General features: G+C 41.7%; 1 protein-coding gene across 1 annotated transcript in view; it reads right to left on the bottom strand.

Annotated features, from left to right (window-relative positions):
• Nucleotides 1-203: 203 nt before the first annotated feature.
• The window catches only part of obscna (obscurin, cytoskeletal calmodulin and titin-interacting RhoGEF a), a 38446-nt gene continuing 24336 nt past the window's right edge, over nt 204-14313 (bottom strand). Inside the window, 30 exon segments of the mRNA XM_073476448.1 lie at nt 204-1048; nt 1139-1288; nt 1580-1676; nt 1908-1922; nt 2035-2258; nt 3207-3446; nt 3878-3983; nt 4163-4330; nt 4649-4771; nt 4884-5012; nt 5100-6819; nt 6981-7058; nt 7152-7197; nt 7550-7702; nt 7804-7830; nt 8025-8197; nt 8292-8369; nt 8456-8516; nt 8626-8826; nt 8917-9004; nt 9135-9303; nt 9627-9739; nt 9820-9920; nt 10083-10194; nt 12459-12564; nt 12661-12790; nt 12884-12986; nt 13426-13593; nt 13744-13857; nt 14078-14255. Coding sequence (XP_073332549.1) covers nt 868-1048; nt 1139-1288; nt 1580-1676; nt 1908-1922; nt 2035-2258; nt 3207-3446; nt 3878-3983; nt 4163-4330; nt 4649-4771; nt 4884-5012; nt 5100-6819; nt 6981-7058; nt 7152-7197; nt 7550-7702; nt 7804-7830; nt 8025-8197; nt 8292-8369; nt 8456-8516; nt 8626-8826; nt 8917-9004; nt 9135-9303; nt 9627-9739; nt 9820-9920; nt 10083-10194; nt 12459-12564; nt 12661-12790; nt 12884-12986; nt 13426-13593; nt 13744-13857; nt 14078-14255 — 5352 coding nt within the window. The 3' untranslated portion in view covers nt 204-867.

Raw genomic sequence — 14313 nt, forward strand, 5'->3', positions numbered from 1 at the left:
TGTGTTAAATTTTGGTACTGGGGTACACACACCACAAAATACAATTCAAAAAAATGTTCAACCTTTAATTTATTTGTTTTGTTGAATTCTAATACAGTAGAAATAAATTCACTCACAGTTACGTGTTTTATTGAAAACTTAAATGTATGTCCAATATTCTGTATCTAAATAATTACTAACATGCTGCATGTTATTTAATTATTACATGAAGGCAGTCTGTGCATCTGAGATAAAATCAGCGCATGTACTACATTTAAAGCATTTGCATGCATGTTTCGGTGCTTGTATACAAATGAGACTGAATAAAGAATATGATGACAACGACTGACCACTTTTGTGTCATTTGTTCACTAATTCACAATATTTAAGTATCATGAAATTCAGAACCGTCCAAATCTGATGTATTTCCCATTTATACATTGTGACTTTAAGGCAGAATGTGTACATTTCTAAATAAAATATATCACTCAGAAAAATATCTGCTTTCTGTATGAAGTAGAACAGCAAGAAAACATTTTTTACTTGAAAGCCAAACATGTGCATCTGTATGATACTGAGGATTAAAGCAACAGTCTCACTTTCACAACTCATGCACTCGTTACTTAGATTAAACCTTATCCCTGATATGTTTCCATATAAACCAAAGCAAGCACACTCACATATACAAGTTAATGGATAAATAAGCAACACGACACTTTGAAAACTAATTAAGACGCATCACATTTTCAAAATCAGAACATACTAAAATGATTTTAAAAGATCCAACCTGGCTCCACCGAGCCAGAAGAGAGCCACACAGGAAACATTCAGCAGAAATGAGATGTGCTGATTATAAAGTTGGTGAGAGAAAAGCCCCACAGTGATGCCTTACTGGAAGAAGGGACCCTGAAGTTTGGTGCGGACCTGGTCTCGTTTCTCCTCCTTCTGCTTGAGGTAATCTTTAAGCTTGTCTGTGGAGAAACACACTTTGGAGTGCCGCCCTTTGTGTGGGGCTCGATGGGCACGCAGCCAGGCGTTCTGGAGACACTCGGCTGCAGTGGGTCTCCCCCTATATTCATGTCAGAATATACACATTTATGTTCCCAATTCACTATCACAACTTTTCTGAAAGAGGCATGCAAATGTATGAGTCACTCACCAGGATTTGTTATTCAGGCTGCTCTTCATGAAGTTTAAGGCTCCCTCTGACAGACCAGGGTAACAGCGTCCAAACTGGATCTTCCCTTTCTTGATGTTTTTGTCTTGCTCCCAGCTGTGCTCTGCATGGAACGGGCTGTCGGCGCTCAGCCTAGAGAAGAAAGGGAAAAAAATTCATACAATACACAAAATCACAAACAACATATCGTGCTAAATTAGGTCATAATTCAGCATCTCAGAACTACATAACTACAGACCTACTACATAATTAAAACTTACAAAATGTAAAAGAATATTATCTAAGGAAAGAAAAATATATAACATATAATACAAATATAACATGTAGGTTTTTTATTTAAAAAAGTAAGAGTTTCATCAAGATAACATGGTTTAATACATTAAGACAAAAAGCTACATGCAAATATTCCACCTGTACACTTACATGATGAACGACAGAACTCCGATAGCCCAGACGTCAGTTTCAGGCCCGACACCTTGACCCTCCAGGATTTCGGGAGCTTTAGGAAGGACAATATAAACTGACAAAACAGACAAAAACAGGATATTGTTCTTAAAGAGTGGTGCTGTTACTGGAAGTGCCACATTCACTCACATGCTTCATTTTCTGAATTAAGAAAATGACTCAAACCAGAAAGAAATGGAAAAAGGAATGAAAAGAAAGTGGACTTGGGTTTGTTAGGCTATGGTAGCTAGGGTCAGCTGAGGTGGATGAAGTTAGGCTGATCCGTCCCTCCTTAAAGAACATGTACCTTTGCTGCAGCAGTCTGTTGAAGGCCATGACAGTCAAAGGTTTAGTACATTAGAAGAATCTACAACAATACAAGCATCAAAATCTTTTAGCTTGCCTTGAAACTTAAACAACAAACACATCAGTACCTTTGCTCTCTGACACGCCGTGGATGTGCTCGATGTTCAGAGGCTGACCGGGTGTGAAGGACTGAGCCGAGCCCAGGTCCACTATCTTCAGGTGGTTACCATCATCCACCAGCATGTTGTCAGACTTCAGGTCCAGGTGGATGACCCGACGGCTGTGGAGGTAGTCGACTGCGCTCAGAATCTGGGCAAGCAGGTCCGCGATATGAGTCTCTGTGTACAGATCTCTGAGAGGGCACAGACACGGACACAGTATGTGAGGGAGTGCCACAAATGGCAACAGGGGGGACAAAATAATCTTTTTGATATAAGTCTGAAACAGGACATAGACAATAATATAAAAAGACATTACATTGATTAATTACAGTGTCTTATTAAGTGTCAATTTGGCTCATCTGTAATCAGTATTCAGTTTACCTTGTAGAATTTATCAAAATAAGTCAAAAAGGGTGTTAGGTACAAGTACTTAAAATTTGCACTGTACTTAAGTACAGTAAACAGTAAAATGTACTTATATTACCTATTATTCGAAATTTTGACAGGTTTAAACATTTACTGCAAATGTATATCGGTTCCAAATATCACTTATCGGTCGCCTTGATTACTAATAAAAGGTATGTATAAATTACATCAAAATAGTCCATTGAATGACATGAAGTCATTCTCTGAAACACGAGCATGAAGAAAGTTTGAGAGATAGCCCTAATTACAGCAGCAATCTGTTGCTCATTTTCATTTTTTTTCTTGGCTTCTTAGACCAACTAGAGCAGTGACAGTTCTCCCTGGATCATTTCTCCCATAGGCCCCTCAGGACAGAATAAGGAGTGGAGAAATATGGCAATATGGAGGCTTTCCACTGTAACAGACAAAGTCCCTTGATGAAAATCATCATCATCTTTGAATATATAGAGCACATTTTATCTTAAGATGGCCACCGATCACGCTCTAGAACAAAGAGTTTGGTGGACAGACCCACCTACTTACTCACACTGACATCTGGTAGCATGGCAAAAATGATGACACGTGCATTAAACAGAGAGGATTCCAGGGACATAATAAACAGCTCTCTTTAAATATCACAGCACTTTTTTCAATTTTTTTCCTTCTGTGTATAAACACACACAAACAAACAAACAATCTGACCCTTGTCTTATGTTTCTTAAGCCTTTCTGTACCTCGCTGCCAGACTGTAGAGCAGCTCCTTGCCCGGACAAAGTTCTTCCACTAACACCAGGTAACGGGAGGTGATGAAGGCAGTGTGCAGCTGCACCAGGTGGGGGTGATGGAGCCTCTTCAGCAGCTGGTATTCTCTCAGCACCAGCAGTCTCTGCTCTGCCTGGTAAGGGCTGATCTTGGCAGCGAATACTTGGCTGGTCTCAGCGTCCCTGCACAGGTTTATTACGCTGAAACGGCCCCTGGGAAAACAGAAGATGAAGAGGTACAGAGAAAGGTTGTATGGCAAACTGGTGCCTATGAGAAAGTGGGAGAAACAAGATAAAGACCCCAATTCTAACTTTAAGAATTAAAGTCTGTTGGAAAATACTTGAATTCTTCCCACATACAAGGGAAAATAGATGAAAAATATTGAATATCAGCACAAAACATCAGGTTCATTTCAGAAAAATCTGACTTGAGAAACCTGAAAAGTCACACCTATATTACAAAATTAAACTCAAAGGCAGAAAAACATTTTACACAAGCAGAAGTAAAACCACAGTAAATAAATACATAAATAAATAAATAAACAAAAAAAACATTTCCATCCTTAATTTCATCATTATGGATGAAAGAGGAGTTGCAGATAATTTTTCCATTGAGAATTTCAGCTTCTACTTCAAAATCCCACCTGTTGATCTCAGAGAGGAAATTGAAGTTCTTCTGTGTTGTCTGTCGTTCTGACCCAGTGACCTTTGACCCCAGTGCCTCAGTCTGGATGAGAGGAATGTGAGTATCTGTACAAACAGAGTAAAATACAGGTGAAAGTACTGTAACCCTCCGTCTTGGAGTTGTCTGTACATTGCACAGTTGATGTGTATATATATGTGTGTGACTATTTTGAATCTGTACATCAAGATCACAATGTGCAACAGCAAACATAATAAATCATCATGTTTGAGGTCATTGTTCTTGCCTTCAGGATGAGTCGCCATAACAACAGGTGCTGAAGCATCACTGAAGGGTCCTGCTCCCTTCTTGGTGATGCAGCCCACCCTGAACACATACGAAGCTCCTCGGGGTAAATCCTTCACCACATAGCAGCTATCTGTCACCTCCTCTGACAGGACCGTCCATTCCCCACCTGAGGAGGACCATGACACTTGGAGTCTTACTGTGAAATCTACAGACTGCAGTAGATTCAAGCCTGACTGAAAAATATTTAGTGCTTCATTTCAAACGCTAAGTACTGCCCATGCCTGATGAGATATATTTTGGTATTTGCAGCTGAGAGATTAAAAACTTTTTTTTTTAAATGCCATAAAAAGGAGCCAAATTTAAGAAATATCATTTCCATCATGCAAATACACAACATTTTATATTTCAGTTACGGAAACTATCAAAACCAAACACAAACCACCAATTTAATGTCTGTGCTGCTATATTATCTCTGTGCACCCACCATCTGTACAGTACTGCACACAGTACGTGACAGGGTCACCAGACTGGACTGGTCTCCAAACCAGCAGAACTCCACCTCCATCTAACTGGAGCACCTCAGCCTTGTTGGGACGTACGAGCAGATCTGAAAATGATGAGAGTAAAATAAACATACACAACCAGGTTTATAGCAAAAAGATGGTGGCATGACTTCAGACAAGAAATAAATAATCCACAGAATGAAACTTATTCGCCACCTTTTGTCTTTTTGAATGCAGGTATTTTAAAAGAAGGCAAGAGTTTGGAGGCCCTCTTTTTTGAACTCTCACGGCCAGTGCTACGTTCCCTTTCAGGTGTGGTGGGAGCTGATCCTTTTACTATTGGCCCTGTTATAAAAGACAAGCAACGCCAAAAGTAAAAAAAACACATTTGGATTGGAGAAAATTACTGTCAAGTGTACAGTTTAAACTCACCTCCTTTGCTCACATCCTCCTTACTTCTGGAAAACAGTTTGGTCAGGCTGGAGGCTGAAGCTCTCATTTTCTTCCTCAGAGACATGGTGGGAGTATCTGGCTTCATGATCTCTCCCAGCGTGGGTCCCAACTCTGTGTCCTCCAGGCTGGAGTATGAATGGCCGGTCCAGGACTGCCTGCGGAAGATCTTCAGCAGTCCCAGCTTTGGTGACTTTCCTGTAGGTGGCCGGGCTTCAAGGGCTGGAAGGGACGCATGCCTCTGGAGGCTGTGGCCCTCCTTCTTGTCCCTGGCCCTGGGAGGCCTCTCTGGAGCCTGGAGAGAAGAGAGGCTGGGACTGGGGCTCGCTGTCAGCGGGGTCCCCAGCTGAACTCTGCTGTTTGCAGACAAGTTGGGGTTGGAGCGGGTGCGATTCCGTGGCGGTGCCTGCGGGAACAAGCTTCTGGGTTTTACCTCTTGGAACGAGCACGGGGATGGTGAAATCAGAGGCTCTCCTGGATCATCATACCCGTCACTCTCTCCTGATCTGTATCTTCCTCTGAGGTGACCCTGATTCAGCTCGTCACAGGAGCCGAGTCTGCTTGAAGACTCAGAGCCGCCATGCTCCAAAATAGACGACTCAGCCAGAGACCCCTGAGAGCCCACAAAGGTGTCGTCCTCTGTCTGCTCCTGGGGCCTCATTCTGTCTCCAGCCATGAAGCTTGAGGGAACAGATGATCCACCCAGCATGCGAGTCCCTTGTACAGGAGCGACAGAGCCTCGTCTTCTTGTGGGTCGCTGAGGGCTTGGGATGGCCAACAACTTTCTCCCTGCCACTTCATCATCTGTGAAATCTTCCTTCAGACTTTGAGAGCCTTCTTCTTCACCTGACTTTGTGCGTTTGGGTGAGCTGGGAGATCGACGAGAGGACTCATCCAGAGACCTGCTCCTCCTGTGAGGAGGCATGTTGCCGTGAGCGAGGCCGACGCCACTGTCGAACGAACAGGACTTCTGCATTGTGGGCTGGATGGATGCTCGTCTCTGGCCGCGATTGGTTTCTGTCTCATCCTCCACATATTCAATAAGAGGCTCGTTGAGACGTCCTGAAAAGCTTCTCCTGAGTGGTTTGCGGCCTCTTTCCTGCTTTTTGGCCTGGAATTTGTCCCGTAGTGTCATGTGTCTGGCAGACATTGGTGAAAGCTGATGGGAGGTGCTGTAGAAAGTGCTTCGGATGACGCTGCCTCGAGGGATACGACCTCCGTCACTCCCTGAACCCTCATCCCCATCAGAGAGGTAGAGAGAAGGACTACTGTCCTTGCTGAACCTACGCTCCCTCTGAGGTGTCGATGCAACTGACGATGCAACCGACTGCCTGCTCAAACTCCTCTCTAGCACACTCCTCCTTCCTACCATCTCGCCATCCTCTTCCTCCCCTAATGTCACTTCCTCTTCCTCGTCTGCATCTAGGTTGAGTTTGGCAAAAGGCTCGGGGATCTGCGCTCTCTCCACTAAAGGATCATAGTCCTCCTCAGTTTCTGCCTCCTCCTCAGTCTGGCTGCAGTGCTGGAAAAAGTCCCAAGAGTCAGCTTCATCATACTCAGATGAGGAGCCACTGCTCAGGGAGGTGCTGCTGTGTTCCTGGGGCTCTCGAGGCACTGTCACTGCCGTGTCTCTGAGAGGAGCGTCCAGCAGCTCGGAGATGGGCCTCAACGTGAGAACTGACCCGATACAAGTCAAAGAACGCTGGAAGGATAGATGCGAAATATACTGGTGATGATATGGATTTTCTTGAGGAAATCATACGATTCAATATGAATTAAACTTATGTAATCATATTAAACTTCAAGAATGTCAACATTGCAAAAAACTAGAGAGTACTTCCTTTTCCCCAGATGTCAACTCACCTGCCATTTCCTTTTTGAGATGAAGACTTTCAAACTCTTTGTGTTGATTTCATCAGTGTCTTCTCCTGCATGTTCGTCCTAAAAACAGTTACCAAGATTTGTGTGTTTACATGTGTGCCTAAGTTACATTTTTTGAAAACAAAACACCCATTGTGTTGTACTTCCTCTAACCTGGAACCACTCGTGGCTCAAGCACTCAAAGGCAGACGGACGCTTCCTGGGGAGAGTAAAATGGAATATTTTTATATCAACACTGAATCAAATGACAAGTACTCCCACAAAGAATAATCAGCCTAGTTTATGCCATTTTTTGTCTGGTTTGGAGTCCTGCATGATCTCACTTTTAATCAGTGAGGGTTCAAAAAGCAGCTTTAACAGGAATACATACGGTACATTTTATAATATTTTGTTTTGCATTGTTGGGTTATGTTTGATTTGTGGAATCTAACATGGCATTGTCAATCATTTGTTACATGAAATGGGACAAAGTTTATAAAATATCTTTGCAATTTTTGTGTGTGATTGGATTGATGTGGCAGTGTATGTAACAACAAAAACAGATTCCCTACTCTGCATCTGGCTGAAGGAGCGTGTGGAGAAAGTTCTGGGCCTCCGGGCTCCTGTACGTTACATCAGGGGCGTCCCAGTTCAGAGTCCCCTCCCCCACCCTGAGCAGTGTGGCTCGGTCTGTCTCGCCGGCAAAAGGGCATCGGCACAACAGACTGTCAAGATCAAGCGTGATGAGTCAGGGGTCATATGCACAACTTTTGACACTGTATATTAAAGATTTTAAGATTATAATCAAACATGCGGTCATACATACCATATATAGGCTACAACACCTACAGACCTGACAGAGAGAATAGCATATATTTACTTAATGTTGTCTGTTGCTCTGTAATTTCCGATTGAACACGAATAATTGCAAATCATTTTAAATACAAGACAGTCGGGTCTACAGAAACAGAGAGAAATATACACATGCAACAACATACACAAAAGATATTTACAAATAGTCTCAGCCAGATTAGAACTGAAACTCACCAGATATCAGTGGCCACAGTGACTGGCTCTAGGTGAACAATCTCAGGAGCAACAAACTCTGGTGTACCAATCATGCTGTACTGGTGTCTGGATGAGTCTATTTCTTGGCAGAAGCCAAAGTCGCAGATTTTGATCTCATCTCTGGGCGGATACACCATGAGGATATTATCAGGCTGAAGGGAGCATAAATAAAAAAATTATTTAAGAACTGCATAGAATATAATGATATAGTCAATAATGAAATGTTGATTGGACTGAAAATCTCACTTTAATGTCCAAATGCAAAATGTTCATGCTGTGAATGTGACCGACTCCTTCAAGGATTTGCTGGATATATGACTGGACCTGAAATAATATGTAGAATATTAATCAAGCACAGCCATGCATAATACTCACAAGGAAAGATAATTTTGTAAGGAATAAGCTTAAACCTCTCTCTCTGTGACTGATCCTCTCAGTAATAAATGGTCCAGAAGTCCGTGAGAACAGCACCTAGAAATGTTGTTAAAGAACCCTTAACTGAATACAAATCAGTCTCAACAAACTAAACACACTGAGGTAAAAGGAGTGATAACATTGTAACATTTATCAGGGAGGATACATTTCTGTAATTAGCACCAGAGTGCGTCTGGTGCAAAAGAAGTCCAGCAGACAGGCCACTCTGGGGTGTGCCAGACGGGACAGCAAGTCCCTCTCCTGGAAGGCCCTGGTCCGAGTGCTGCTCCGCACAGGCAGGAACTTGGCAGCAAACACTTCACCTGTCCTTCTGTGGATGACACGCTTCACTACCCCGAAGGTTCCCCTAAAACACAGAAAGACTATGTTGATCATATCAAATCTTAACAAGGATCACAGGCAGATTGGACTAAATCAGTTTAAAGCACAGGTTCACCTTCCAATTTCCTCATGAACATCATAGACAGAGAACAACTTCCTTCTCTTTCCCAGCTCCACCTCTCTCTCCTGGCGCTCCAGTGGACCTACAGAGGAAGAAAAACAACAACAATCTAGTTTTGTGGCACGCTTTACACCTAAGATAGATCACCCTTTGGTGAAATTTTGCAGATAGAACTGTAATACTGATGTACAGCAGCACTGTCATTGTCTCACCTTCCTCCACTGTCAGCTGGGCATGGCATGACGCATGTCCAGAGTCATTGTAGGCGAGGCAGGTGTATATGCCGCTGTCCTCGCCCTCGGGACACACTATGGTCACTGAGCAGCGGGCACCATGCTGTGCTATCTCCACATTCTCATCGGCTGCAAGCTCCTCTCCATCCTCCAAACACAGAGAGAAGAATAAAGTTTTAACAGGGACAAACCCTGGTCAAACTTCTGTCTCGTGTTTAACCCTAAAAATCTTTTATGCTTTGTATTTTCTCAGAGAAGGCAGTATGACTGAAAATTGTTTAGTATTCTAGAAGAAAAACTAGAGAGAGAAAAGAAAAACAGACAGATGGTATGTTTGGTATGTTTCCTGGTTAAATGTAGGTGAATAAAAACAGTTAACACCAAAGTAACTTGTGTGGTAGGAACATGTATATATCATTTTTCTTGTGATCAACCCTTCAAGTGGGAACCACATATTCATAATGCTCCTACCTTGTACCACTGTATTTTGGGAGTAGGTCGTCCTGTGATGATGGCAGTAAATGTAGCTGGTTGGCCCGGCTCTACACACAGGTCCTCAGTGGGTACCTGTATAGAGGGAGGAGCTGAACCGGAGATCAGCTCAGTTAGTAATCTCACAAAGTTTCATAGAAGTCATGCTGTTATGTTTAAGAGAAAAGAGTACCATCTGTAATTTCCTGCATCGACTCTGAGATGTAGATCTCTTCCTCTTCATCCTCTGGGTAACACACGGGCTGCTGCAGCATCTGATCCATGGACGTGGAGGCAGGAACAGCCTGTTCAGTACCACATTCAGTTCTGAAGACAATGATAAGATGAAAGTAAAAGGTAAGTATTAAGTAGTGTTTTTATCTATTCACAAAACTATTTCATGGATTCCAAAACTTAGATTTTTGCTCTTTTTCCACCAGTTGTTGTTACTAAACTTACTCTTCAGGGTGTCCAGGAGGGAAGAGCATCTTAGCAATAGAGGTGGGGCTGAAATCAGTCTGTAACCATTTCTTCACAAAGGCAGTGGACCAGCCCTCTGAGTCTGCATCTATGAAAACCAAAGTACCACTCAGCAGGAATTTATGGAGCAGAGACAAAAAATAAATATAATTTTTTTGAATATATTTAGAGAAATTATCATTTTGCCTCGACAGTACCATAAGTATAATGAATCATTGGAAAAGGAAAAGTGAAGAAGTACATTACCTGACATACCTGGTGCAGTAATAATGCATTTCTTACCTCGGTACTTGCCAGTTTAACCCCACTAACCCAACAGAGCAACAGGACATGGGCACATGCCCACTCCTGCTGCATGGGTGTAAGGGGGACACCTGCCCAGCACATGACCATCTTGTGATCGTAGGAGTGAAGAGTTAGCTGGGCGGGCATGCGTTGGCAGAAGGAAAGAGGGGAATGTTGAGTGGTTATTTGTTATCATGACAATGATGACTTACATGGAACGGTCCATGTGAGGTACTTCCTGCAGTAGGACTAGTAGAGGGAAGATGGAAAAACACGTAGTATATGGACAATGGGTGAACAAACATGGTGAACTGGTTTCAAAAATACAGAAAAGAAAATATATAAAATTGCTTGAGACAATTTATGGTTCATATTAATATTATTAAGCATCTTTAGTAGATAACCTTACCAAAGTTTGACATATTATATTTTTTATAAGACTATAAATAAAAGTTTTATTTATAGCATCATAAACACATTGATTGTTAGATTATAAAAAACATATAAGCACTTATAAAACACTTTTTAACTGTTTATAGACGCTAAAGAACATTAATAAAAGCTAATGATTTTCTTATAATTGGTTATTATAGTAACATTTATTGAGCTTAACTAACTTGCCTATTACATCATTGTTAAAACTTTGGCTCTTTTTTGTTGCTTTATTAAGAATTATAAATATTTTATTATACATTTATAAACAGTTAACTATGCTTTTTGTTGCAACCAGAACAATAACTTATCAAGGTGAATAAACCCTCTATTATGCACTCATTAACATTAGTTAATTAACACCTATAGCAAGGACCATTAATATAATACGTTTTATCAGCATCTCATTATTGTACTGAATTTTACTGAATCTATTTTACTCTATTATACATATATTGCTCACCCTAAGTGATAGTAACAGTGGCAAATAACAGATACTAGTGCAGTTGGAAAATAACTATAGGATACAGGACCGTAATAGTGGTACTTCTTGTCTCTGTATTTAAATTACTGCTGTTAACCCTCTGTGGAAAGTGGAAACATGATGAAAAACACAAAAACATTCCATACAATAACTGTATCAATGTCTTTTCATGGGTGAGGATGCTGGGAGTGGAGTATGGTGTCTATGTTGAATGGTGGCAACTAGATCCAGCTGGATTATGGCAATACACCGTTGTTAGTTTTTGTCAGCTACGATTGCTTGTAAGATTGAGCGTCATTTTTCTCACATGACTAAACAACTCTCAAGACATATATTATGCTCAGAAGTGAACATGCTTGAAACTCAACACTAGTCAGATGCACAGATGAAGTGAGAGGTGAAACATCTTCAAAACCAAAGAGCAAAGGTTATAATTGGTTATGTATAGGTATCCATGTCAGAGATGGTTATGAAAGGTTTAGGAATGGGTTTAATGGGTCTAAGGTCACTGTAGTGATGTGGGAGATGGGTTAGCCACTGATATTTGCATTCAGCAAAGATACAAACTCTGCACATTTATAAAATATGCATTAGTTATCACATGCTGCCTTTTAAGGCAGACAATCACTTAACTCAAATGGCAATATTAGAAATGGAAAAATGACATGAAAGAAATGTGTGGATGTGGTTTTAGCTCATGCATGGCATACAGTTAATAGCTGTAAATCCATTTAATGTGCAAATGTGAATATTTCTGACATTCATGCATAGACAGCACTCCATGCCATAATCCCTGTGGATCTAGTGACAAATACTTAGGATGTGAGTGTGTGTGAAATGGGAATAATGTGAGTATAATCTCAAAATGGCATCACCTGGATAGAATGGATGAATGGTAGTGGTTGAATGTAGAAATTGATGCAAACGGTCGCAGTTTGTTGTGAAGAGATGTCATATGATGTGATACTAAAAGGGTGACGGGATCAGACGTGAGGTGAACTGAAGAGAAACTGGACAATGGCATGTGCTTCATCCCTTCTCAAACACAGCTCGACCAGTGAAAGTGTTGAGCGTCCACATGAAATAAACCCTGTTGTGGGTTTCTACCCTGTGTGGAGGATATTTACCTTCAGTGGGTCTGGCTGTCCTACCTTTAGGAGGCAAGTCCTGTGGTTGGTCGTTCTCAACTTCAGTCGGCGGTACATAAGCAGGGCACAGCCCAGCTCTGCACTTGACGCAGCCAAACTCATTCCAAAGCTACACAAAACAAAGCATCTGATGTAGTGTCTCCTACAGGAAAACCAATGATACTATCTTGAGGGATCGTAGACTTTACAAATATGTATTTTATACCTCACACTCATACTGTCCAATATCTGCCTCTGTTGCACTGATGACCGTCAGGCACAAGATCCCACTCCGAGCATCATTGAGGACGGAGTACTTCTGCTGGTCTGTCAACTGTCTGCCATCTTTCAACCACCTGCAAAACCCACAAACGTATGTGTCTGACACACAATCACCGAAAGAATTACACAGCAATGACTATGGCTAAAGTTTTTCAGTGTTGTCATACCTGATTCGTGGTAAAGGCGTAGTAAGTGTGGAGCAGCTGAACTGTATATCCTCTCCTTCCATCAGACAAGCACTCTCCAGCCGAGACACAAATCTGGGTGGAGCTGGAGAGAAGGAGAAATACATTCATGTGGCATCTGTGCCCCTAAAATTAGAACAGTCAGTAATAAATAGTTTAGTATTTGAAGTAGTATCAGTAGCCATAGCAGTAATACTGTAGTAGGTATTAATAGTAGATCTAACAAAATTAGCAGTCACAAAAGTAGCATTTAGCAGTTCCAACAGTAGTAGTACTGATTGAAGTAACTGTAGTTGGTGTATTGATAGTAGTATTATGAGTAATAGGCACAATAACAGTATCAGTAGTAGTAATAACAACAATAGTAGTAAGTTTGACAGCTGTAATCATATTGGTACTACTAGTGTTAAACATTAAGTACTAGTACTCGCAGAAGTAGTAGAACTAACATTAAGTAGTGGTAAAGCAGCAATTGTAGATGCTTCAGTAGTAGTAGCACTACAATAAGATGCATCCATACTCACCCTGCACCACAACCTTGGCCAGAGTAGCAGCACTGCCCATGGAGCTTTTAGCATAGCAGGCATACTGTCCAGAGTCCTGTGCAGTGAGGCTGTCAAGGATGAGGCTGCAGGTGCCTGAGCGGTCTGCTGTGATGATGTGACGGGGGTCATCCTCCAAAGGAAGGCCATCTAAGAGGTGGACATCAGATTTTTAAATGTGAAACCGTTGTTGTAACCAAACCAGACCATGTACAGTATGCTTGCAAGGTGGGAAAAATCCAGTGGGTATTAAGGGACAATATGGACAGTATATGCATATTTGAATAAGATATATCTGACCTTTGAGCCAGCTGACCACTGGTTTTGGCGATCCTGTGACTTTACAGGTCAGTTTGATTGTCTGTCCTATCTTTGTTGTGAAGTCAGACAACAGTGACTCAAACACTGGTGGGCCTGTTGGTGGACACAAAAGCGAATACACAAATCACTCACCAAGCATTTAATAAAAAATATTAGCCATAAAAAAGGGTTTGACTAAACTGTTAGTCCGCCTGACACAACAGCAACACAATGTCATCCTTTAACTGCCATTGCAATTTTAAGAAGAGAACATAATGACAGAAAATAGAAACGAAAATCAAAATTGACCTCTTTCTCTTTTCTTGATACTTACTGTTTGTGGGCAGGCTGGAACGTTGCTGTAGCTCCTTCAGGTCCTTCAACCAGGAGAGTTTAACCAAGGAGGAGCGGCCCTGCAGTGTGTACCTCCGCAATGAGCCCCTGTGTTCATGCCACAACCCCCAAGACTTCTCATCTCCACCCAAAGTCTCCTTTATTTCCACATCATTCAGCTTGGTGGAGTAAAAATGAGAAAGATGAGGTCAACGGCTGAAAAAAGGAATTATCATC

This window comes from Pagrus major, chromosome 11 (genome assembly GCF_040436345.1).
Source record: "Pagrus major chromosome 11, Pma_NU_1.0".
NCBI classification, from domain to species: Eukaryota; Metazoa; Chordata; class Actinopteri; order Spariformes; family Sparidae; genus Pagrus; species Pagrus major.